General features: G+C 44.3%; 1 protein-coding gene across 3 annotated transcripts in view; it reads right to left on the bottom strand.

Moving 5' to 3' along the window:
- Positions 1-25010, bottom strand: part of PAPPA (pappalysin 1) — a 242284-nt gene extending 217274 nt beyond the window's left edge. Inside the window, exons 1-2 of one of the 3 annotated variants that reach the window (XM_075905988.1) lie at positions 24604-25010; positions 23126-23873 (exon numbers count right to left, since the gene is read on the bottom strand). In XM_075905988.1, coding sequence (XP_075762103.1) covers positions 23126-23522 — 397 coding nt within the window. In that variant the 5' untranslated portion in view covers positions 23523-23873; positions 24604-25010. Of the gene's footprint in view, positions 1-23125; positions 23944-24603 lie in introns of those variants that run through there. The other 2 variants (XM_075905990.1, XM_075905989.1) reach the window with 2 other exon arrangements.
- Between the last annotated feature and the right edge of the window lie 790 nt (positions 25011-25800).

The following is a 25800-nucleotide window of genomic DNA, read 5'->3' as shown; positions in this document are numbered from 1 at the left end:
AGTAATCAGCTTAGTCAACAGCAAGGGATATTTAAGTTAGATTAGATATTAGGAAAAGCCTTCTAATTATAAGACTAGATAAGTACTGGAATAGTTATCAAGGGAGTTTGTGGAATCCCCATCTTTAAAGGGTTTTAAGAACTGGTCAAACACCTATCAGGGATGGCCAAAGATTACTTGATCTTGCTTCAACACAGATAAATGGACTAAAAGACATCTTGAGGTCCCTATAGCCTTATAGTTCTTTGAATCTATTATTCTAAACAATTTTGGCAAAAACTTTCAAAATTAATTCAGCTAGTGGAAGATTCCCAATATGGAAAATTTCAGCCTAAATTATAAGCAAATGAAAAGAGGCTTATTAAGAGAAGTGTTAGAGACTAAAAATGGGAGGTGCTACATTCCATAGGACTTCTCCTTTCTGTGTAATGAAACAGTATGTGATCATGTAATTAAATATTCTATCATAATGAATGTGCAGATGGGGCAGAGTTAAGGTTGCACAGGCAACCTTAATTCTGGCATTCCCTAAGTTCTGAGTGCTTGACTTTGCAACCTTAATAATGTTTTAACAACCATTTTTGCATGTAATAACCCTATAAGGCCAAATCTTCAGGTTTTTATTCAAGTTTTCTTCAGGCAAGACTCCAATAGGAGCTTATCAGAGTAAGGACCTCTGGATCTAGCCTACTAGCAGCAGCAGCATCTAAGCAGAGGGGAGGGAAAGCTCAGTAGTTTGAGCACTGACCTGCTAAACCCAGGGTTGTGAGCTCAATCTTGAAGGTCCAGTTAGGGATTTGGGGCAAATCTGTCAGGGGTGGTATTTGGTCCTGCTGTGAGAGCAGGGAACTGGACTCAATGACCTCTCAAGGTCCCTTCCACTTCTATGCATGAAGGGCTGCTGTTTTATACATAGAGGCTAAGTTATAAGCAAATGAAAAGGGCTTATTAAGGGAAGTTAATACTGCACTGGAATGATTTTCCAAAAATGCTTTTAACGGAAAAGCACTTTCGGCGGAAAAGCATCCGTGGCCAATCTAGACGCGGTTTTCCGCAAAAAAGCCCCCATCGCCATTTTCACGATCGGGGCTTTTTTGCGGAAAACAGTACTGTGCTGCTTACACTGGCCCTCTTGGGAAAATGATTTGCGCAAGAGGGCTTTTGCCTGAACGGGAGCAGCACAGTATTTCCGCAAGAACACTGACAATCTTACATGAGATCGTCAGTGTTCTTGCGGAAATTCAAACGGCCAGTGTAGACAGCTGGCAAGTTTTTCCGCAAAATCAGATGATTTTGCAGAAAAAACTTGCCAGTCTAGACACAGCCAGAGAAAATGAGATGAGGGACTCTCAAGACATTCATGAGTTTGTCTCAGAGTCCAGCACCCATGGATTAGGATGCTCCTCCAAACTAACTGAACTTCTAAATGGGTCAGCAAAAGCTATCTAATGTGAAAATGGTTTCTTACTGGACTTCTAGAACTTCCTAATTCCAATAAGCCAGTATTGCCAGAAGAACAGAATTTCTCATGGGATGTAATTTCTGCTAGGAACAGAAAGTCCCAGTGCGAAAAGAAGTACCCTTCACTGCCCAGCTTGGTCTAACCTCAAATGATTTCTTTGGAATTTTATATTTGGGGGAGGTTTGGGCAAAGGATCTCAACAATCCCTATTTTATCACAGATGGCCTGTCCACTGTTAATAGAAATTCAGTAGTGATATGCCATTGACATTTAGGGGATACGTATCTAGAGTCACACACACAAAGACATATACCCACACAAGAGGGAAAGCAGCACAAAAGGAGAGGTACCATACAACAATGTATCACATGCACACACTAATACAAACATGCCAACACATCCATAGAGGCAAATACAAGGTATTAACACACACACACACACACACACACACACACATGCACATCTCTATTTCCACTTATCTTAGCTCAAAATACGGATTAACCCTGTAACACGGCGGGTCTCACTGTGTCAGGCACATCCTGCTGGCTGGTCAGGAATTAGATTTTTGGCTCTGGAGCGCCCCCTTCTCGCTGGTGTCACACTTGCTGTTACCAGTTTTCCTCCAGCTTTGTTACTAGGACCTGCGTCGCTCCCAGACCATGGCAACCTCTCCTCTGGGTACTGCCCTCTCACCTCTGGGCTAGGTCTACACTGGCAGGTTCTTGCGCAAAAATGGTCGTTCTTCCACAGAGCGTCAACACTGCCCACCCGCTCTTGTGCAAGAAGATTTACAGTAAGGCTGTGTCTACATTGGCGCGATCTTGCGCCAAAGCGGCCGCTTTTGCGCAAAAATATGCTGCCTGTCTACACTGGCGGTGAGTTCTTGAGCAAGAACACTGACGTTCTAATGTGTGAAATCAGTGCTTCTTGTGCAAGAACTATGATGCTCCCACTCAGGAATAAGCCCTCTTGTACAACTGTTCTTGCGCAAGAGGCCAGTGTAGACAGGCAATATGAATTTCTTGCATAAGAAAGCCCAATGGCTAAAATGGCCAACAGAGCTTTCTTGTGTAAGAGGCAGGATGCCTCTACACTGCCTCTACACTGGCACGGATGCTCTTGTGCAAAAGCACATGCCAGTGTAGACGCTCTCTTGAGCAAATACTTTAATGCAAGAACTCTTGCATTAAAGAGTATTTGTGCAATATCATGCCAATGTAGACGTAGCCCAAAGGTGGTAAGAGAGGGATTCTTGCTCAAGAGCTACGCTCTTTTCTAACAAATGTAAGCTCTCTTGCGCAAGCGCTCTTGTGTAAGAGGCAGTGTGGACGTGCGGCAGAGGTTTCTTGCGCAAGAAAGCCCTATGGCTAAAATGGCCATCACAGCTTTCTTGCACAAGAGAGCATCCACACTGCCATGGATGTTCTTATGCAAAAGCACATGGTAGTGTGGACATTTTCTTGCACAAGATGTTCTTGCACAAGAACCCGCCAGTGGAGACATAGCCCTGGATTCCTCCCACCCTGGGAACCCCAACCCTCCTAGCCTCAGTGACCCACTGCCAGTCTTCATCTAGCCCCTTACCTCAGGGGCAAACTGCAGTCTGTAGTGGCCACTCATCATTAGCGAGGGGGTGTGGATCTGCTGCCTTTGCTATCCCGGCTGCCTCTCTGCAGCCCTGGTACCCTGAGGCCTTGCTTCAGGCTCTGCAGCCTGGGAGCTTGCCTGGCCAGAGCTTCCCCAGCTTTGCCTGCCTTTCCCCTGGCCTGCTCTAAGTCAGGAAGTCTCCAGCTTCCCTAGCAGCCAGGCCCTCCTGCTCCCCAGCTAGAGCAAGAGTCTGAGTTTCTGCTCCTCCAAGAGCCTTTATTTATACTGCCCTTAGCTGGGCCCTAATTGGCTCATACCTACCACAGCTCCAGCCCTCTCCCAGGGCTGGGTTTTAACCCTTAAAGGGCCAGTGCAGGGCAGACACCCTATCACAACTCCTCAAAGGTCTACGGGAAAATTAGGTAGCTTTGCTCATGTTAACCCTCATTCTGAGAGCTAACACTGACTGGGAAGCAAGCTCTGTTCAGAATCTACCGTAATTCTAGTGTAATCCAAATAATAAAGGTCTTGATATTTCTGGGCATATATCAGGCAACATGGAAAATTGGTCCATAAACTGGGTCAGGAGAGGTCAGGGGAACCTCAAGGTAGATCAGACAGCCAGAGAGTCACAAGAGGAAACATCCTGCTAGAGGGGTTATGGAGTACATCTATGTCGCTGGACAAGTGTGCACAATGCCCGTCCGTTGAAAATGCTACTTCATTTCATACACCCGAATCGGCGTCTGTGCCTGATGTGCTGTGAAAGTAAATCAGCTGCAGCACTGGCCAAGCTAGTAGCTGCACAGGAAAAGTGCCAGACATTCTGCCCTGAAAGAGTGCTCTGGCTGGCCAAGACTGCAGAGCAACAAGGTGGGGAGGTATACCAGTGAGCTTGGCTGCAATGCCGTCAAAATACATGGTGGAGACTGTGTGTGTGGGGGGAGGAGGCAACAGGACTTGTTTTGCTTGTCAGAACTCCCTTTCAAGTGACCTTTACAAGGGCTCTGAGGGCAGCCCTGGAACCAGCTGGGCAGTTACTACTCCCAGCTGCAAAGGGAATGGCTTTTGCACCACTGCACAAAAGGAAGCATGGGGGTGGGGAGGAAGAACAAAGAAGGAAACAGTAGTAGCACCTAAACGAAATGGGAGGATCAGGATGAGGACAATTGGGGTTAGTGGGGAGGGGACAACCTTACGATCATTCATTCCTAGACCAGACAGATGGCTAAAAAGTCTCCATAAAAAAAAAAAGACCAAAAAACAAAAACAACCTTTCATCATTGCTAACCAAGGCACCCAGCTGGGAGACTGTAAAAAAAATCACATCAGTGATAATATGGAATCGCGTTGGTAATTTAGGGGCATTTCTATGTGAAATAGACATGCTGGGTATGTAGCTGGATTGTGGGGATATGTGGAGCAAATTATCAAGTGATGTAAACCTGTGTAACTTCACTAGAGTCAATGGCCCTCGATGGGAATTTACAATCCTAATCCAGGGTTAGATCTTATTTTTCCTTGGGCTTTCCCATATTGCTGCATTATTTTTTTTCTATCTATAGATGCTAGAGAGGCATTATATAGACTTTGTACACACTTGAAATGAAACCTTTTATGATGATTCACAATACATGCCCTCTGCAGGCAGAATGGGATTGATTGTGTCTGTTTCCTGCTGTCACTCTTGAAAAGCATCCTGTCCTTTTCAAATCATGATTATTTCGTACTCAAATTCTCCCTCTTTGCACACGAGCGCCAAACCCATACACCAAACCACAGACACTCCTGCTTTCTAGGAAACATCCTTCTGAGAAAGAAAAAGAAATCCTCTTTCAAGTGATCTAACTACTATTGTATATGTTCTTCATAGAATGCAGTCTCCACATATTTACTGGCAGAATGTAGTTTATGAACCAGAGTTTCAGTCTGATTTCTTGGGGAGCAATTTTCATCCTACAAATAACTGAGCCTGTAATTTTGCATATATAATGAACTTTGAGTGCAATTAAGTAATCGGACCACTTAATTTGCAATCATAAATAGCTAGATATCTAACTTCCAGTATTTATTCCTGCCGTTTATTACAGATGCAAAATGTGTGCTTAGATATTTGCAGAGGAAAAAAAAAACACCTGCAAAAGTGTATGGCCACTTCTGAAAATTGGACCTTTAATTCTTAATGGGCAAGATGTGAAAGTGATGGCCAACCTCCAAAAAGTTTAGTTTTGTACAAGCTTCCCCAAAGTTGCTGGCTCTCATGAGTTTGCAAGAGTGGGACAAATATGATATGAGTACTAACTTTCTTGGAAGATTTCTGGCAGTTATTGCGTTTGATTGGGTGGCCGGAAATATAATTTGTCCAAACTTTCTTATGCTATTTTAATCTTTCCATTTCTGGATGCAAATGGCAACAATGGTGTCTAGACATTAAATCTAAATTTTGGGCAAAAGTTCCCATTTGACCCAAACCATCCTCAGCTGGGGACCTATCTCAGGATTCTAATTAGCATCATATGCTCCATTCTTTGTACCTGCAGCTAAGCTGAAGTCACTGCAAGAGGTCATTTCAGCCTCGAGTGTACATACCACAGGGGACTGTTGTGCCCTGAGACTGAGGCAGACCACCCAGAAAGAAGCTGACCACCAAAAGGGTTACCACCAGGATTTTTTTAAACCCCTTTTGCATTTGCCTCTTTATTCTCAGAGGATGTCGGACACGCTGGCCTAAGAGCCTAAACCACATTAATTCTGCAGTTTTTGAGAGGAGACCTCTGATTCACTCCTAGATGGACATGCTCCTGCAGTGAAATCCTGGGCTTCCTGAACTTAACGGGCCCGGCATTTTACCCTGTTTTTTCGCCTGTCTTGCAACAAGGCTCCTGGAGTCTATGCTTCAACAGGGAAAGCATTAAGCACAGTCCAATGCTCATCAACCCCTTCAAGCCAGCCCAGGGAGCTCCACAGGTAAAAGTGCCAGAGCCAGAAGGGGACACTGATCCTGCTTTGCTATTTATGAGCATTTACAAGACAGTCCCTACTAAGCACCAGGGTGGGCAGAACTAATTACTATTGCCGTCTAAAGGAGGGCTCAGACATTGAAGCTTTGGCAGACGTTTCTAAGGGTGGGAGGAATTCAAAGACCCAGAGCTTGTAAAAGAGTTTTCTTAAAGACCCTATTATTACCTGAGCCTTAGATCTGGTTCCCATCTGTGCCTGGCTGGTTTGAATGAGCCTCCATCTAACACTCGGTCATGCAGCTGTGTGGGGTCAGCAAAGCCCTGGTCCCTAACACCACCCACCCTCCCCTGCACACTGAGGGGCCTATTTTTTTCCATTCTTAACTTTTTACTCACCGGGGAGCTAAATGTTATGCCTTACTCGGGGCACAAATGAAAATGAATTTGATGGCCCCCGTCTAGGCTGGTCCCCAGCAGTTACTGGGAGGACCCTAGCAAATTCACTGCTATGAAAAATCTGTCATGGACTGTGAAATCTGGTGCCTTGTGTACTTTTATCCTGCACTATGGAGATGTTGAGGGGGAGACCATCATTTCTCACTGTGGAAGTCTTGGCCCAAAGGAGGGCTGAGGGGTGTGCACAAGGTGATTGTAGGGGGGTTGCGGTATTGCCACACTTACTCCTGCACTGCCTTCAGAGCTGGGTGGCCAGCTGACAGCTGCCGGTCAGGTGCCTCTTTCTGAAGTCAACATTCTTCCAACCATTTTGGATACAGCAAAGGATGAACCAGCACTTGTGAGGTCCAAAGCATGGTGCAGATACTAATGAATCCACGCTACATGCCTGTGAGGATGGCATTATTATCTCCATTTTACACATAGGAAAAACACACAGAAGTGGATGGCCCGATGTATAGCCAGGATTGAAACTCAGAACATCTCTCTGCCTAACACTGGACTCATTCCTCACCAAGATCACCCTCCCAGGGGAGGAAAAAAATATTTTTCTCCTATAGAGCAGTTTTGACATTTTTCTGATAGTTTTTTTGGAAGAGGCTTTTCCAAAATTTGACCCGTCTACACTGGGCCAAATTTTGGAAATACCGCCTCTTTCAGACGAGCCTTTCTTCCATGTGGAAGGAGGAAAACAGGGCTTCTGAAATAGCACTTCTGCTCTCCCGCAAAAAAAAAAAAAAAAAAAAAAGCAGACGAGACAACACGTTCCCTGGACACAGTGGAGTTTTTCCAGGTTACATCTGGTATCCTGGAAAAACCCTGTAGTGTAAACATAGTCAAAGTTATTTCGGAATAGTGCTAGTTATTTTGAAATAGTGTTGCAGTTTAGAAGTACCCTAACCCAGCCACCTTTGAAATTATTAGTAGAGAAATACTTTTGTTCTTTTCCTGAAATCATCATCAAGCAGACTCCATCTCCTTGTGCTCCAATCACTTTCTTCCTTAAAGCACACTTTGCAACCAACCATGCCCTTCCACATGACATCTCCATGAAGCCTTGTGCCGCTCGGAGCTTATTCTGTCACCCGTGTCTGATAAATGCCTGAACTGTAGTTTATTTTTTCTATATGAATTAAACTGTAAGTTCTTCAGAGCAGAGACAGCCAGTTCTGAGCACTCTGAAGGCACCCAATTAACATCACAGAAGCTGAATGGCAAGTTGTGTTGATTGGGTTTTGAACAATGTTGTCCACTCAGTTTACCTGTGTCATGCCCTACAGAAAAGCTGTTAACATAGGGGAGTGGGAAGAGAAATACACCACTGCCAGAGGATAGTGAAATACTGCTAAATATTAAAGAAGAGCACAAGCATCTTTTGGGGGATTCAGGATTTTATTGCTGCCTATTACAGAAGCTAGGGTATATTTGTATAGTTCCCATGTGGGGTTTTACTTTAGCCCCATCTCTCTTATTTTCTCTTCAGCAAGGAGCAATCAATTTTTTTATTCACTGCCCAATGCTCACCACAAATCACCCTCTTTTGCCCGCAGCTTTCAGAAGTCTCACCCCATGGACTCTGCACTGAAAATGCTGCTTGCCAAACAAATGAGTGACTGTCTTCCTTGAGACCATTCATTGCCTTGCTTTCAATTCTGGGCCAAAAAAGCACAGCACAGCAGGTGGCTTTAAGGCACCTTTGTGCTGCTGCCTAGATTCTGCCTGCACTAGAAGTCCGGGTGGTCCCTCGGGCAAGTTAAAGGAATCCCAGGGGCTCTTCTAATTTATGACAGCATTCCCATGCTAGCCTATGCACTGCTTCACGGTCTCTAACAATTGTAGTGCTGATTGGTTCATCCCCTTCCAGACCCTCCCTTCTGTGGCTTCCTCCACACCTCATCTGATGGAGGGGGAATAAAAGGGAAGGGCCAGTCCTATGCTATTGGAATTCTCCTCAGAGTTTCTGTGACCCCTTTGTAATTCATGTACATCAACAGAATAGTTTAGACTGGCTGGGACAGAGGTCAGAATCTAGCCTTCAGTGTTTCTAAAGGAGTCACTCCAAAATAGAGTGCCAATAGATTTATGAGCTAGGAGTCCTGCAACCTCCACTCATTCTGATTTCAATGGTTTTATGTGACCAAGGATTACTCATGTGACTGAATGTTGCAGGTTCAGGTCTTAACTTGATAACTGACAGCAAGACTGTGTCTACCCAAAAGATTTTAGAAGAAGATCATCCCAAATTAGAACTCCAGATTGATCTCCTTTCAGCTCTGGGGATGTTTAGATGTGACTCCAGACACAAACCAAAATGGCCTAGGCCTATCTTCTAAGGGGAACCAAACCAGAAGCATGAACACCTGTAAATCAGAGAAAGTTTACATCTATGGCTCAGACCAACACGTTGGCTCTGGAGATCTCTGAAATGTTCAGGTATATGGGAATGCAGATAAGTAGGCATAGTATAAATGCACGGATCAGTCATGTTGGCAGAGATGCATGATGTACACTGGTGTTTGGAGATAGAATCAACCTTTGATTAAGCATGAATTTCAGTTGCCCAAAGTTGGTTGAACAGAAGTCTACATAGGCTACCACAATCTTACAAAATATCTTTTGTTTTCTTTTGGGACCTTGAATTGTTATTGCGTTGACACTTTAAAAATGAATTGATGTTGGAAGCAGCTTGCTTCTCTCTTCCTTCTACATTCCCCATAGATGGACTGACAGACCTACTGTGAAAGAGACATCCCTAAACGGAGGCAGAGTAGTAGGAAACATGCATCACACTGCTGGTTCCAACCCCCAGCCTGAGAACAAATCTATGGCTGCCTTTCATTAACTACCTTCTGGACTTCCTCCTGCGGTTTGTGTTTGTAAACAGAAGAGGCAATATTATTACTGGATTCTGGACATTAAAGAGGAAAAAAAGTTTGGGGCCACAAGACTTGCGTTTACATGTGTTTGTTGTCAAGGACACAAAGGGCGTATTGTGTGAATGGTAGACGGCATGATTTTACAAGAGTAGTGGGAATACAATAGGTACATGCAGAAAAGGCTTCAGAAAGAAAAACAAACCCATGCTGTACAAATGCTTCCCACTGCATCACCAGAACGAATGCCTCCCTACGTTTAAATCATCTTCAGCACACGGAACATCTCAGGGAGACGTAGTCTTTGGCACACTGTTTTCCCATTGAGTCCTACACATGTAGGTCCAAAACTCTGCTATGCAGGTGTAAATCTAGAGTAGTTCCATTGACCTACACTTCCGTGGAGTTCCTCCAGATTTACTTGGATGTACTCAACAGTAGAATCTGTCTCACACTGGTTATCCTTTCTCCTGCCCAAGATAGCACACTCCATCAACATTCAACTTTGATTCCCAGTTTTCTGCCTCTCCCTTAATACTGCCATTCAAGAATTAAGTAGTGTGAATGCTCCAATTTCTGTTTTATTTACATTGAAAATGATAATTAATCTATTGCTGGTGAAGGGTGTTATGTTGACAACCCTCGAGACAGCATCCTTCTGTTTATCCATAGAACAGATGTATAATACAAACAGCAAGAATGCAACTTTCCCCTGAATCAAGTAGACACCTCCATTCTCAATGAGAGGACCCCTCTGGTCTGTTTTCACGGCTCATTCTATCCTTAGCTTCCCTCTTGATACTGCTGACAAAAATGCAGTTAATCAGAGGGTTTTGGTGGACATATGTGCACTAAGAATTGGACTGTGACCTATCCATCCTGTGATGGAACAACCAACCATCAGACAGAAATGCCTATTAACCAGACCCATGTTCTAATCAATGAGAACCCACTGCTCTAACCCACTGACAATCTCGGAGCTATCTCTGGCTGGCTTTCCAAATGGCTCAGCATCCAGCACTTCTCACTGTGACTCCTGGGAGCTGAGGGGTCTGAGCTCTTCAAAATCTGGCCCAAATCTGAGCCTGTTTGTTTAGAAAAAGGTTTATGACATGGGTAGAAGGTAAACACTTATACTTGACCCTTCTGAGAAAGGAAATCAGCAAGAGACAGCGATGCATGGAATAAACTACTGTATATCTATTGGACTGGTAGGTTACTGGTTTGGCTTCCCTGAAGTACTAATCTTTCCTACCGTAACTAGAGATGGGTCTGATCTGAGAAGATGGGTTCTGGGGCTGGCCCATGTTAGAAATAACAGCAAGTAATCTGGATCTAAACATCCCCAGTGTTCACAGGGTTTGGATGTGGGATTTTACTTAAAGACAAATCTCTGATTTTATGTTGCCCATTCCTCAAACCCTCTCTCCTCCTCCCTCTGTCATTTGTTGTCACTATGCTAAACTAAGTGATGTTAGAAACAATGATTTTGCATCAGTATCCACTTGAATTACCTGGTTTATCAACACAGTAAAACCTTGCAAAATCTGAGCAGGGGCAGGGAAAAGTTAGACAGGAATTTAGAGATGTAGCCTTGAGTTTAAATGGAGCAGAGCCCAGAATAAGTAGTAACATGTGATACCACTAGAGAGAACTAAACCAGCACACCCGCAGCCAAGACTGCGGGGTTCTATTCCTCCACCTGTCATGGACACCCTGTGACATCCTCCCCCATCACAGCATCTTCCCACCTCAGTTTCCCTGCCTGTAAATTGAGGACAATACCAACCTCATAGCTGTGGAGTAGATCATCATTTGCAGAGTACGTTGAGGTCCCCGAATGACAGGACGGTACATAGAAGCACATAGTTATTGTTATTACAAAAATAAAGTATAGAATAATCAAGGTAGGTGAAAAATCCCCTACACTCAAAATAAACAAAACTAATGGTAATCAAACGTATGGGTTCCTCCCCCTGAGTAATAATCTCCCCCAACCTTTGCTCCTTTAAATATTAAAAAAAAACTATTATTATCTGAGTCCTTTCCTGACTCTGAATGTTTTATCCTTCTGAAGGTGCATCTAAGCACAAACTAAGGAAGGAAAACAATGGAGAAATGGAGCCAGTAGCTGATGGCCTTGTGTCTGGAAGAGACCTGCTCTTCTCACAGATCCACCAAAAAAAACCCCGGGAATTGGATGGAAAAGATGAGCCGGGCTCAGGGATGGGAAATTCATAGGAAAAAGTGATGTAATGCATAGAAAGAGAGGGAGAATAAGAGATATGGAAGAGGAGGAAAAACACTGTAGTGGAAAGGAAATGAAAGGAAACAAAAGGAAAGAGATGAAAGAGACCTAAATCTTATGAGGAGGGGAGGCAAGCCAATAGCATTGGGGAGTTAATTGGCCCAAGACACATTGGTTTTCTACTCTAAAGCAGTAAGCTTTTTGCTGCTCTGAGTTGGTCTGATATCTCCTAATATATCGTAGCTCTGACTCTCCCACATGCTGAAACCCATGTGTGTCAGTTTCACTTCATGGCAACATGGGAAGGGTGCAGGCAATTGAAGTGACTTCTTGCTCCATATGTACATAGCAATAGGGTGGATATTAAACAGGATAAGATCAGTAATTCCAGGAAGGCACAAACACATGCTTGCCCCCACTCACCATGTACATTTCAAACAAGGATTGGCAAAACTCTTATGCACCAATCAATCAAAAAACAAACGAACAAACAAACATACACCCTCCAGATATATGGGGCACTACCGTCATGTGGTGAAAGATGAACAGAACTTTGGAGAGCTCAAGGTTATCCAAGAGTTGATATGTATTTAGAGAGACCAGATAGGTGAGAAAATATCTTTTTATTGGACCACAATTTCTGTGGGCTACACGCGGCACGGACTAGCTAGTTTGGATATTAGGAAGCCTAATCCGAACTAGCTAGTCCATGCCACGTGTAGCCGCGTGGCACGGAGTCCGAACTAGCCGGCATTTAAAAATGGCGCCGGCCAGCTTCATGCAAATGAAGCCCAGGAAATTCAAATCCCAGGCTTCATTTGCAAGTGCGGATGACTACATTACCCCCGCTAGTTCGAACTAGTGGGGTAGTGTAGACATACCCAGAGGGATTTGGGCTTATGTAGTCTACAGAAGAGAAGAGTGTGTGTATGTGTGCGGGGGGGGGGGGGGGGGGGTTGATAGCAGCCTTTAACTACCTGAAGGGGGGTTCCAAAGAGTATGGAGAGAGGTTCCTCTCAGTGTTGACAGATGACAGAAACGGGAGAGGTCTAGGTTGGATATTAGGAAAAACTATGTCACTAGGGGTAATCTACTCTACAGAGGAAGATCGAAGCTGCCACTGTCAATCGTCCAGGGTTCAAATTAGTGGCCTAGTTAAGACAGCTAATTCAAAGTCAGGGGGCATTCCAGTCAATGCCGGTAACCCTACTTTCATGAGGAGTAAGGGAAGTCGAAGGGAGAGTGTTCTTCCTTCAACTTCCTGTAGCGTAGACAGTGCCAAAAGCCGCGGTAGCCAAGTAGCATAGTTGAAGTTGCGCATCTTAATTCAACTTTGTCTTGTAAAGTAGACATACCCTGGGAGGGAGGTGAAGCACTGGGATGGGTTACCTAGGGAGGTGGTGGAATCTCCATCCCTAGAGGTTTGTAAATTCTGGTTTTACAAAGCCCTGGCTGGGATGATTTAGTTGGGATTGGTCCTGCTTTTACAAGGGTTTGACTCGACTCCTGAGATCTCTTCCAATCCTAGGATTCCATGAACACTACCACATACATGATATCTGCTCATCAGGCAAAAGTAAAAGAGACTGGAACTCTATCAGGAAGGAAAGAAATAAAAGGGAATCAAGGACACCAGGTCATCAAAGCAGAACCCAGAATATGATGGTGATGAGAGGATGGAAGGATTGGACTGGTAGGTTACACATTTACATCATCCAGCAGACCTGAATATGGGATGGTATGTTTTGAATAAATGCTTTTTTTAACAGTGAAAAAAGAACCAGTTTGGAAGAGAAAGGCCACAGAGCAATTTGGATTACAACAAAAACAACTCAAATAAAAAGAGCTCCTTCCTCTTGCCAATTATTCAGACATGAGACTTTGTGATTTTCCCCTTTTAGTGTGGTTCCTGTATACAAGGCAAAATAGGGCAGGAAACCAATGGATGTTCTCTACCCTGCAGGGATACAGAAGAGACACAAAAGGTTCTAGTGCTATGGCCCACTCCCACCAATCTTACTGGTTTTTCTTTGGCCTCAGTGGGCTCCAGATCAGGTTCCTCATGACAGATCCTCAGCTGGTGTAAAGAGATGTCAATGGAGCTATGTTGATTTGCACCATTTAAGCACCTGGCCCACTATATATATAAGCTTGGACAATGTTGCCTATAGACATTCTGTCTATAGGGGCAGTCAACCTTTTACAGATGGAGCAGCACTTTACTTGCAGAGAGTTCTATTACGATCAACCTGAGTAAGCGTGGCAGAATCTGAGATTCTGGGAACTGTCTCAAGCTCTCTTGTTTTCCTTTCATCCTGCGGGCTAACCCTCCTTTTTTTCCCCCACTGCTTTTACACTCTTCACAGATTTTCCTCCCAATGGGCCATTGTAATAATGCCTTCTTTTATGTATGGCTTTGTGGAGCTTGAAATGTATATCAAACACATGCATGAAATGAAACCCACGGAGTTTGCAGGATCCTTCACTTGTGTCAAACAATTTAGAAGAATAAACAAGCTTTCTTTCCTTTATGACTGCAGTTTAAATGCTCTATTGATCGGAGAAAAATCAAAGGGGCTTTGGGAATTGTGTGTGTGTGTGTAAGAGAAAGAGAGAAGAATAGAAAGGGGTTAGAGGTGAGCAGGAATTAATAGAAGAAGAGCCAGGGATTTTTTTCCCCCAACAGAAAGCTGGAATAAAAATAAAGAAGAAACTCACATCTCATTTACACCAAGGCAAGAGAAATTACTACAGATTTACACTGGCATGAGTTCAGAATCAGGCAGGGAAATGTATGTTTTAGACATCACACCTGCAAAAAAACAAATACATTCTCTGGAATAGTCTTCATTCATTGTCCCAAGCAAAGCAGCAACAAACTGGTAGTGTGCAGGGTCACGGCTGTAAAATATTGTAGTATTTTTTTAATATGTAGAATAGTAGGATTGGTATAATCTGATATTTCCAGGCTAGTATTTAGTAGAAAAGATGGGAGTGAATGCTACATGGAGCATAGCTTTAGGGCTATTTGCGATATAATGGGCGATTTAAGGAAGAAAAGACATTATTCATAATATTGATTTGTATTATGTGATGCCTAGAGGCCATACCAAAGAACAGAGCTTATTGTGCCTGGATATGTACAAATACATAACAAAGACTGTCACAAAGAGCTTACAATCTCAATCGACAAGACAGACAAAGGGGCTGGAGAAAGAAAATAATATCCCCATTTCACAGATGGAGACTAAGTAGCTCCCTTATACACATAGTTCTCCCAGGGTCCAGCTGTCTATATGGGCTTGCTCCCCCTGACTGATGTTCTTCCTTGTGTCTTTAAGTCCACTATGGCGAGCCCAACCCAATGTTTCTCTCCAGCCCTTGTCCCTGGAGGTCATTTCTGCAGATCTCCCTTTCTCAGGATATGGCTACCCAGCAAAAGCTACTCACAAGCTAGCTTGAATCGAGCTAGAGCGGATAACAGAAGTGAAGACAGACAGCTTTGGCCTCTGGGCAGGAGTAGCAACCTAGCACAGGGTATGTCTACACTACCCCGCTAGTTCGAACTAGCGGGGTAATGTAGGCATACCACAATTACAAATGAAACCCGGGATTTGAATTTCCCGGGCTTCATTTGCATAAACCGGGCACCGCCATTTTTAAATCCCGGCTGGTTCGAACCCCGTGCTGCGCGGCTACACGCGGCACGAACTCGGTAGTTCGAACTAGGCTTCCTAGTTCGAACTACCGTTACTCCTCATTCCACGAGGAGTAACGGTAGTTCGAACTAGGAAGCCTAGTTCGAACTACCTAGTTCGTGCCGCGTGTAGCCGCGCGGCACGGGGTTCGAACCAGCCGGGATTTAAAAATGGCGGCGCCTGGCTTATGCAAATGAAGCCCGGGAAATTCAAATCCGGGGCTTCATTTGCAATTGCGGTATGCCTACATTACCCTCCTATTTCGAAATAGGAGGGTAGTGTAGACATACCCACAGATCCTAGGCATGTATTTGACTCACTAGTCTGCTCCAAATCCTGTGCCGTGCTCTCTTCATTACTGTTGTTACCCACGCTAGCTGGACTGAAGCTAACTCAAATAAGCTAACCCAAGCACGTGTTTTGCTGTGCAGATGTTCTCTAAGGCTATATCTACACAGCACAGTTATTTCGGAATAAGCTATTCTGGAACAGTTATTCTGAAATAGCTTATTTCAAAATAGCACATCTACACTGCAGGGAAGCCTCAAAATTAGTCCGAGACGTGCTATCTTGATTAGATCCCCATGAGGAATAACTTACAATGGTGAGGGGCTATTTCAAAATAGTGGAAGTGGAGAGTCTATATGTGCCTTATTTCAAAATTGCTATTTTGGAATAGGTGTTATTCTTCATAGAATGAGGATTACAGAAGTTGGAATAAGTTGTCCATTATTTCAAAATTATTTAAAAATAACAGAATTGCTGTGTAGATGCTCACATAGGGTATGTCTACACTACAAAGTTAATTTGAACTAACAGACGTTAACTTTGATAGGCGCTACACACGCGAACCGCTAGTTCGAACTTAATTAGAACTAGCGGAGCGCTTAATTCGAACTAGGTAAACCTCATTCCACGAGGACTAACGCCTAGTTCAAATTAACTAGTTCGAATTAAGGGCTGTGTAGCCACTTAATTCAAACTAGTGGGAGGCTAACCCTTCCCAGCTTGCCCTGGTGGCCACTCTGGGCACCACCAGGGAAACTCTTTTGCCCCCCTCCCGGCCCCGGAGCCCTTAAAGGGGTACGGGCTGGCTAGGGTGCCCGTGCCAGGTGCAGGCCTGCCAACACCCAGCCAGCAGACCCTCTACCTGGCACGGCTCGAGCCAGCCACCCGCTGCCACCCAGCTCTCCGCCTCTTCCTGGAACCAGGCTGGCGGCTGCCGGGAGCCTGCCCAGGTCCGCAAGAGGTGGGCGCCCGCCTGGTCTAATGCAGACATCGTGGACCTCATCCACGACCTCCGCACTAGGCACAGGAAAGTGGCCGTCTAGGGCAGGAGAGCTGCCAGCCTGGCCACCCAGGAGCAAGTTTGCATGAAAATAAAGGTGGTCCACTGAGACCCCCGACCCTGAGCCCTGAGCTTCGAATGGCCGTACTGGGTCAGAACAAAGGTCCATCTAGCCCAGTAGCCTGTCTGTCAACAGCGGCCAACACTAGGTACCCTGGAGGGGATGGACCAAAGACAATGACCAAGCCATTTGTTTCGTGCCATCCATCTCCAGCCTTCCACAAACAGAGGCCAGGGACACCATTTCTACCCCCTGGCTAATACCACTCCATGGACCCAACCTCCATGACTTTATCTCACTTCTCTTTAAACTCTGTTATAGTTCTAGCCTTCAGAGCCTCCTGCAGCAAGGAGTTCTACAGGTTGACTATTTGCTTTGTGAAGAAGAACTTTCTGTTATTAGTTTGAAGCCTGCTACCCATTCATTTCATTTGGTGTCCTCTAGTCCTTCTATTATGGGAACTAATGAAGAACTTTTCTTTATGCACCCTCTCCACACCACTCATGCTTTTATAGACGTCTATCATATCCCCCCTCAGTCTCGTCTTTTCTAAGCTGAAAAGTCCCAGTCTCTTTAGCCTCTCTTCATATGGGACCTGTTCCAAAACCCTGATCATTTTAGTTGCCCTCCCCTCTCCCACCCTCTCTCTTCCCCTCTCCCAATTCCTTTTCCCAGTATCCCCGAGTTTTGTTCAATAAAGAGAGTTTCTATTTCTGAACACACGTGTCCTTTATTTTGTACATCAGGAAGGGGGACTAGGGAGGGGTAAGTGGAAGGAGGTGAGGGAGGAATGGGGTATGAGCCCCCGATGAGGAGGACTGGGCTGGCTCTGCGGGCTCCTCGGGGTGGAAGCTCTCCTGAAGCCCCTTGATTGACCCCCCTTCTGGATGGCAGCCTGCGGCAAGTGCAGCCGGGCAGATGGCCGAGTGCTGTGATGTGCCCAGTGTGGGCACTCAGGGCACTCCAAGCCAGGACTGTTTGCAAGCGGGGAACCCCTGAGAACTGTCTGTCCGGGGTAGGGGTCGGGTCCCTTTAAGCACAGCCCTCGGCTAGCCTGAGACAGCAGTTCCATACTCTAAGTCCTCCTCTGATGCCCTGCCAGCACTGCTTCCGGCCATCCTTAACCTCCGTTCACGGTCCACTCAGTGTGGACATGCTAGTTCGAATTAGCAAAATGTTAATTCGAACTAGTTTTTAAGTCTAGATGCGCTAATTCGAATTAGCTTAGTTCGAATTAGTGCTGTAGTGTAGACATTCCCTATAGTTATTTCGGAATAATGGCAGTTATTCCAATATAACTTTGCTGTGTAGACACACCCTAACTGAGCCACAGGCTTGACTTATGGAAGGTAGACCTCTCACAAGGTCTGAGGACAAAATCTATGTGGGACTTGTGGGAACCAGCTCATCCTGTGAGAAACCTCAGCATTTGGAAATCTTAATTTACCACCTTCTACATATTCAACCCCCCTCACACATACCTACCACCAGCACCAATGTTCCTCTTTCCTTTCCTTTCATTAGTGAAGCCAGAATGTAGCCTCTTTTGTAAACAGTTCCTGAACATGGTGGTCTGCTTGCTTGAATAGCCAGCAGAACCCAAATATCAGGGCCATCAAATATTCTCTGGATTCTAGACCTGAAAGTCTCCTCAAGGTTTTGGGAACTTTCCTCCTTTCATCAGTTCTACCTTGCCTACACTGTGGGAGGAGAGAGACAGATGGAGTTAAAAAAACCCATGAAAACCCCATGAATTTCCCCCCAAATAAGTATGAGGTTTCCCCATCACTCTACTCCCAATGTTGCTATCCTCTCCAAATCCCCCTCCCTGGTTCTGCTATCAAAAAGAAATACATCACGAAAGCACCACATTGTTTCTAAAATGATAAGGAATCAGTGGCTAAATTCCTAATCTCAGTGGACAGATATGCACTGCACAAAACTTCCACCCAAATTGCCACTCTATACAGTGAACTAGGGTGTAAGACTGATTTATCCTCTCACCCCACAGGTGGCTGATTCAGGCCAGGGTTTGCCCACATTGGTAGGACATCTTGATGGAAGACTGTTCCTGCGGCATGCTCAACTGTACCTACTCTGCAGATAAACAGAGATACATTCACTATATATTGTTGTTCTACCCCGCACCTTTCTCTTCTATTCCTTCTACCTTGGCATCACAGCACCCTGCAGTCATGCAGTAAGTGATAGGTATTTAATTTAAAAAAACAATGACGAATCCATAAACACGTACAACTGCCGACTGCTGAAGATCAAAAGAGGCGTCATTATCTGTCTGTTTGATACTACGTTGCCTACCTATCTGTTTTGTATTTGGGAATATCTATAGCATCTGGGCACAAGCCGTTACTCAGCTGAAAGTTCACTTGCTAAAAATCAGCCACCCACTGAGCCCAGCAGCAGGGTATCAATGTGACACCAGATTAAACATTATAGGAGGAAATTAAATGAGCAAGAAGCTGTGTGCCGACGTGCTCTAATGCTGCTGTTTGAACACCAGAGCACTACATTGTATCTCTTGCGTACCTTCCGATGGGCCCATTGGTCCCACCCTGGCTCAAGGCATTTCTCCCCAGCTGACTGTACACTGAGGCTGTGGCTTTAAAAAGAGCTCCACTGTGTTGATTTTGGCATTTCTTTCCCTTTGGATTCTGCTGCCGTTATGTATTCACCAAGGAGTGAAGTTGGGAAAACACAGGCACTCCCTTACATAGGGAGGTCTATTAACTTGGGATCATGCTCTCTGTTGGCAGCAAGAGGGATAGAGACTGGGAGACTGTCAGTGCGTGTGTGAGAGAGAGAGTAAAAGAAGAAAAGAAAACAAAACACAAATAACTTTTACTCTGTGGAGCAGGCACGCCTTTTTACTCCAGCTCCCACGTCTGATCATTCACACAATCCTCTCAGCTCCCACCTATTAAAGAGTCAACGTCACACTGCTAATAAAACCCAGGCCGGCCCACTCTTGAGCTTTCTACCAACACCACACAGGCAGACAGGAACAAGCAGGGAGGAGCCCATGTCTTAGCAATTCTTAGGGTGGAAATATAATTCCATTGTAAAAGGGGATCCAATGGAAGCCGGGTCGGTTGTGCTTTGCAGTCTACATATTGCACTGAGTTTAGGTAATCCAGCTGGATTAAAGGTCACCCTCGTTTAACCAGGTTAAATGACTGCCTCGGTTTATGCACTAGAGATGCAGCCTGATGTAGGAAGGGCTGCAATCGAGACAATGGCTGTCGCTGAAAGCAATCGTAAACCAAGGGATGTTGGCTTTGAGCATGTGTGGGGGGTGAATGTGTTTGTGTTGCGGGTGGTGGGGGCGTGTCTCTTCAAATGCTGTGCAACCTGACTGGACGGTGTTTACAAGGTTGCCTGTGTTGCATGTGTGCCTGCTGTACGGGCTGGAGGAGCGAGGGGATATTCCAGGCTGCGTCTGCCTCTGGGCAACCCAAGTTTTCACACTCCACACTGCAATTTTCTCAACCACTTTGCTTCGCAAAATTCCAGAGCTGATATCAGTGAGGTCAAATAGGGCAGAAATAACGTCACTTCAAACCAGTGGGAAAATCGGCCGACCCTGGTACCAAGGGCCGCCTACGATGGGAGACAGGGGGATGGCCCAAAGCGATGACTAACCAGTAGAGTAGCGCTATAAAATTAGGCGTTTACAAAAATAAATGGAATACTGCAGCAAAGGGTGACGCAAGCAATTTGGCGTGTGAGACACACAGGAGCTCCCTTTAGCCTGGAATAGCTGAGCAGTGCCCTCGCTCTCAGGGCTCACTTGGAGAAGCTGGCAACTCGGGAGTTTTCCTGAGGTCTAGAATGAATGAATTCAATGCACATCCATTCTGCCTGATAAGCACATCACTGACTGTGCCCGGCAAATGGAGCAATGACTGTTTTAAGACCCTGGGCTGAACAGGGAGGAAGTGAGGGTAGATTGGGAAGGGGACCATAGGAAGTGATAGGAAGACAGTGGAGAAAACAAGAAGTTTCATTTCACAGAGGTAATCATCCTATACAACCCCATGCATTCCCTCTCCCTGCTCCCCACAACATATCAGTGGTAAAGACCATGATAGACTCTCTGGGCCAAGACGGCCACTTACACCAGCAGTGAATTTGTCCCTATCTCCCCTCCCATTTTAATGTCTAGACAGACAACTGACTTCTGTGGGGGTCACACCAGTGTGACTCCCAGGGCAGAAGGAGATTCCTATATCTGTCACAACCAAAACAAGGGAAAATGAGAAAGGCATTTCTGGCACCCAGAACTCTTGATTTCCTCATTCAGGGGGGAGTCTAATCTCTCCTACGCTTGCTGCAGGTCTGGGAGACCGCTAGTGTGTGGAGGATATTCCAAGTGAATTCCTTCTTGGCTCTATTCCAGGTGTTTACACACACAGCCAAACCTGGCTCCTCTTCAACTAGAGGAGGTGGAGTTAAAAAAAAAAATCGTCGTTCTGGGGAGTAAAGCTACAAGCTTTATGGTTCTAAACTGAAGCATTTCTATTCAAGCCGAATGTTATTTCTGTGCATAAAACAGGTCAGGTGTTTTATACAAGCAATAACTTAAACTCCCCCATACAATTAAAATACTTTATTTTACTACTGACAATCTTTGTGTGTGCCTTTGTGTGCGTGTATCGAGATTCCTCATCATGTGGATTGCAGATTCTAGTAAAATAGTACTTCCAGGGCTGGATGAAATAAGGATATGTATTTGCTTCGTATTTCCACTGACAATAGCTGTGTAAACCTGCACTCTGTCTTTTCCCACTTGAAAGGGAAACAATTTCAGACCTGCTGTTGTAAATCATGATTAGGAATAAGGGAGGAGGGGGAATAATAAATAATGGGGAATGGTGATAATCTAATCTCTTCCTTGCTTGAGATCACTCATCCCTCCTTCCTGGTTGGACTTCAGCTTTTTTCCTTACCCTAGAAATGCAATCTATGCTCAATGTCTCATATGCACCGCATTCGCCTCCTTAAAAGTGAATACAGCATCTGGGCACGGAGGAACATTAAAGCAATTTGCTGCCGAGCCTGCTTTGTTTTTGTTTTTGTTTTTTTTTTGGGGGGGGGGAGGTTTCCTGAGAAGGGAGAGACTTTCTTAAGTGACAACAATCCCATAGGTCAAGTATAGTGCAATCAAGAGAAAGGAAATAAAAGAATGGAATGTAGCAGGGAACCAGGGGAAAGCAGCCCTAAAGGCTGATCAGTGACTATATCAAGAAGAAGAAAAGCATCCGCTAGGTTCGTGTAGGAAATGACTCTAGTGAGAGGGGAAGGGGAAACCCTCACTGCCCCTTTAAGGCATTCTACAACATGGGAAAATTGTACTTTCAGGGAATCTCCTTGCCAAAGGAACTGTAAAATATGTCCCCTTTCTTGCCCCCCGTACCGCTTCTCCTCGTATTTGGATTGGTTTTGTTTAAAGAGCATTGCCATTTTCTACAGCTTCCTTCAGAGCAAAGATAAATGCTGCAGAACTTCTGAGGGTTTGTAAACCTTTTACGTTGTCATATGGCAGCTCCACTGCACTTTAGCACTCAAGTAGGGAGATAAAGGGAGGGGGAAAGAAAGAGAACACAAATTCCTGATAGGTTCATAACTTTTAAATAAGAAAAGTGCAATACTCCTCATTACTGTCACGACTGGACAGTTTAGCTCAGGAACTGGTCTCAGTACTAAACAATTCCATAGGGCAATTTGACTTTGCAGTCGTGTGTGTTACACTTGTGATTTTGAAGGGGAGAAAAAAAAATACTAAAAACATCCACTATGCTGTACCAGTCATATTCTAGCTGAGTGTTCAGAGGTTGGGAACTTTATAAAATAATTTGACTACTGGAGAGTCACAATAACCAAAACTTCCTTTACAGCTCTTTGGAAGCACATGCTAACCTAGTATTTAGAGAGACAACTTCTGAAATAAACTGAAAAGCTAATAAAACTCAAGGAAATCAAATAGGATCCTCATATGCGCATCCTTACACAAATTACATATTTTTTCACAGACACACACATGCATGCAAACACTTATTACAGTTATATTTTGCCTCATCAAATTAAATTAGAAACGAAAAGTACTCGCTTTCCTATTTGTACTTTGATTTAAAATAAAGAGTCTGTTTGGAATAATGCCATTGCCTCCGGCAAAAGTTTCCTTAACTTTTACACACACACATACACGTGCACGCACGCACACACACGCACGCACGCACACTCTCTCACATAGTTTGCAGAGTTTTTAGTTCAAGTATAGAGCCATCTCTAATAAACACTCAGATGTGTATCCATACATCAAGACATGTATATAGCTTTACACACACAGACACACACATATAGACACACGCATTTAAATATATACACGGTATATGCACACACACACCTACACTTGGCTGTTCTGCAGGCTTGTGAAAGATAAAAGGGATGCTACAGGTTCGGGGAGCTACCTACCTGCAATGACAGCTGGCGATCTCTGTCCTCCTTCAGCTCTCAGCCACACTTGCAAAGTGAAGGCATCTCTGGGCAGCTCAATATCTGCTTTCAGCCGCAGCTGATCACCTTGTCCACTGAAATAGAGCGCCCTGCTTGGGGTAAGGGAATCCCCTTCGCCCTTTACCTCCCGCTGTTGCCTCCTGCGGGGGACAGGCAGAGGCTCCAGACCAGCAGTGGAACGCCTGCCTCGGGCTAACCTGGTGGCACAGGTGCCCGGGGCAATGTAGCGGATCTGGCGGGTGTGCCTGGTGTCCCTTCTTGCCCTGCGGGAGCGCTCGTCCATCCCACATTCGGGTCCACTGGCTAGGGCTGTACAAAGAAGCGCAAGAGGCAGCAGCAAACTCCAGAGCTGCATTTCCAATCTTCCCCCCCCTTCTCCCCTGCAAATCCTCCCGATCTGCCAGCTTTGGGCTCCTCCTTGCCTTGACTTTCTTCTCCTGTTCACCCTTCTTGGGTATTTGCTCTTTTTATAACCTTTTTCAGTTGCTTTTTCTTTTCTTTTTTTTCTTCCTTTCTTTCTTTCCTGCTTATAGATTTTTTTCCCTTTTGAAATAAAATAAAAAAACAAAAACAAAACTCCTCCTTGGTTGAAATATATTTCTCTGTTCTTCCTACTCTATCTGTCTTCTTCTCTATTTCTCCAAAGCTGGAATTCCTCTCTCTCTTCTTTTCTCTGCTGGATTTTCTTCCCTTTATTTTTTTCTTCCTAAAAAAAAAAAAAAAAACCACCCAGCTTTCTCCAAGACACAGACCCACCGATTTCCCTCCCCCCCAAAAAGATGCTCTAATCTATTTATTTTTGGCTCCTTTATAACATAAGCCACAACCCCCTCCTTTCCCCCAACCTCTCCCCCCTCCCTTCTTCTCCACAAAATGAAAGAAAAGAGAAAAAGCCCCTCAGAAGATGAGTAAACAAGAATATGCTAATCTACTCTAGGGTGCTCCACCTTCCCAATTGAATGATTCCCATTAAAACTGCAGGGATCATGACTAATCAATCAGCTTGAAGGGGCAGATAGCTCCAGAGTCTCAAACACTTTTGCTGATTTCTTTTTTCCTCTTCTTTTCTTCCCTTCTGCTCTTTTCCCTCCTCTCTTTCCCCTTTTATTTGTTTTTTTAAAGGGGTAATTAATGTGAAGGTACCAATGAAATAAAAACCCTGCACCCCTTTCTGCAATCTCCCCAGCTTTCCTCCTCAGTACAGTCCAAAACACACATTCCTATTTTTTTTCTTGGCAAAAGAGAAAGCTATTTCTCCTCTCAGGCTCCCCTTTGCACTTTGCTGGTAAACCTCATGTTCCTCTGCAGCACATAAAGAGTCTTGAAACTTGATTCTCAGATTTTTTTTTAAATTGCTTGCTTTCTTTCTCTCTCCCTCCCTCTCTCTCTCTTTCTCTCTCTCTCTCTAATTCTCTCTTTCTTTCTTTCACTCTTACTATTTTCTTAAAGTTATGCAATCAGCCAGGCTCCCCCTTTTGTGGTCCCCCTCAGTGCAGTTGTGTGCAGCTAATCCAAATGTTGCATCAAAGGTCCCCATCCGATCATCAGGAGGAAAAAAGAGTGAAGCTTTTTGAAGAGCATTTGCTTTCCAGAAGCTGTAGCAGCAGAGCAGGGTTTGCCTTTTGAATGCTCCAAAAGACTCTTGGTATTGGGGTTTTTTAAATCATAAAAATTATTATTATTTTATTTTTGATTGATTGAAAAAATCCTCTCTCAATTTGGCTGATTTTTCAGTCTAAGGAATTCAGCTCCCCTGGTTTCCCTGGCTTAGTTGTAGCCACAGGTAAGAATCTGGCTGCTTGCTGGTTTGTGGATCTCTGTTTCTGAGCTGGGACGTTTTTTCTTCTTTTTTTTTTCTTCTTCTTTTTTTTTTAAATATATATAGTCACTCTTCAAAGATCTCAAAAGCTCCCCCTGATGGCAACAAAAAGTATTTTTCTAAATACTTAATAGTGGAAATGAATTAGCAGTGGTGCATTTTAAATTCATAGGTTGCTATTCCATTCACAAAAAGTATACTACAGCCCACTTATCTCTGGTTGCTGGTTACGTTAGTTCACAAATCCAACAACTCTCACTAACTCCTCCCAAAATACCGACGGCCTTGTTCTTCTGCAGACATTTGACAAAGTCGCTGCAGTAACATTCCAGTGATTATGATCTTGTTGTTTCTACATATTATATCACTAGTATATTAAGAAGTTTTACCATAGAAAATTACATCTAAAATACAGGTGTAAAATTAACTAAAATCAATTATTTCAATCAGTAACCTAGATTTCTAAAAAAGTGTTATTAACGTGGATGTACGTGAGGATTTTTTGTTTACTTCCATTTGCAAATATTCAGAAATATGCAATGGGAACTTGAATTTCAGAGATGCCAGGCATCCAAGGAGTATCTTTGAAATCCATATGCATTGCAGATGCTAAGCACCTTTCTAACCGGGTCAAGGGTTTCCCAGGCCTCAGCCCAAATTGAGGATAATGATGTAAAAAATATATGTTTTTTGCAAGTCTATAGCATTTTCTATGCAAGGTCCTCAAAATGCAATGCAGGTACCATGTGGCAGATGGAAATTTGTAAGTACTGATGAAAACACATGCTATTATATAATATATATCATGAGTATT

Source organism: Pelodiscus sinensis, chromosome 22 (assembly GCF_049634645.1).
Source record: "Pelodiscus sinensis isolate JC-2024 chromosome 22, ASM4963464v1, whole genome shotgun sequence".
Classification (NCBI taxonomy): Eukaryota; Metazoa; Chordata; order Testudines; family Trionychidae; genus Pelodiscus; species Pelodiscus sinensis.
This window is presented reverse-complemented; position numbering and strand designations above follow the sequence as displayed.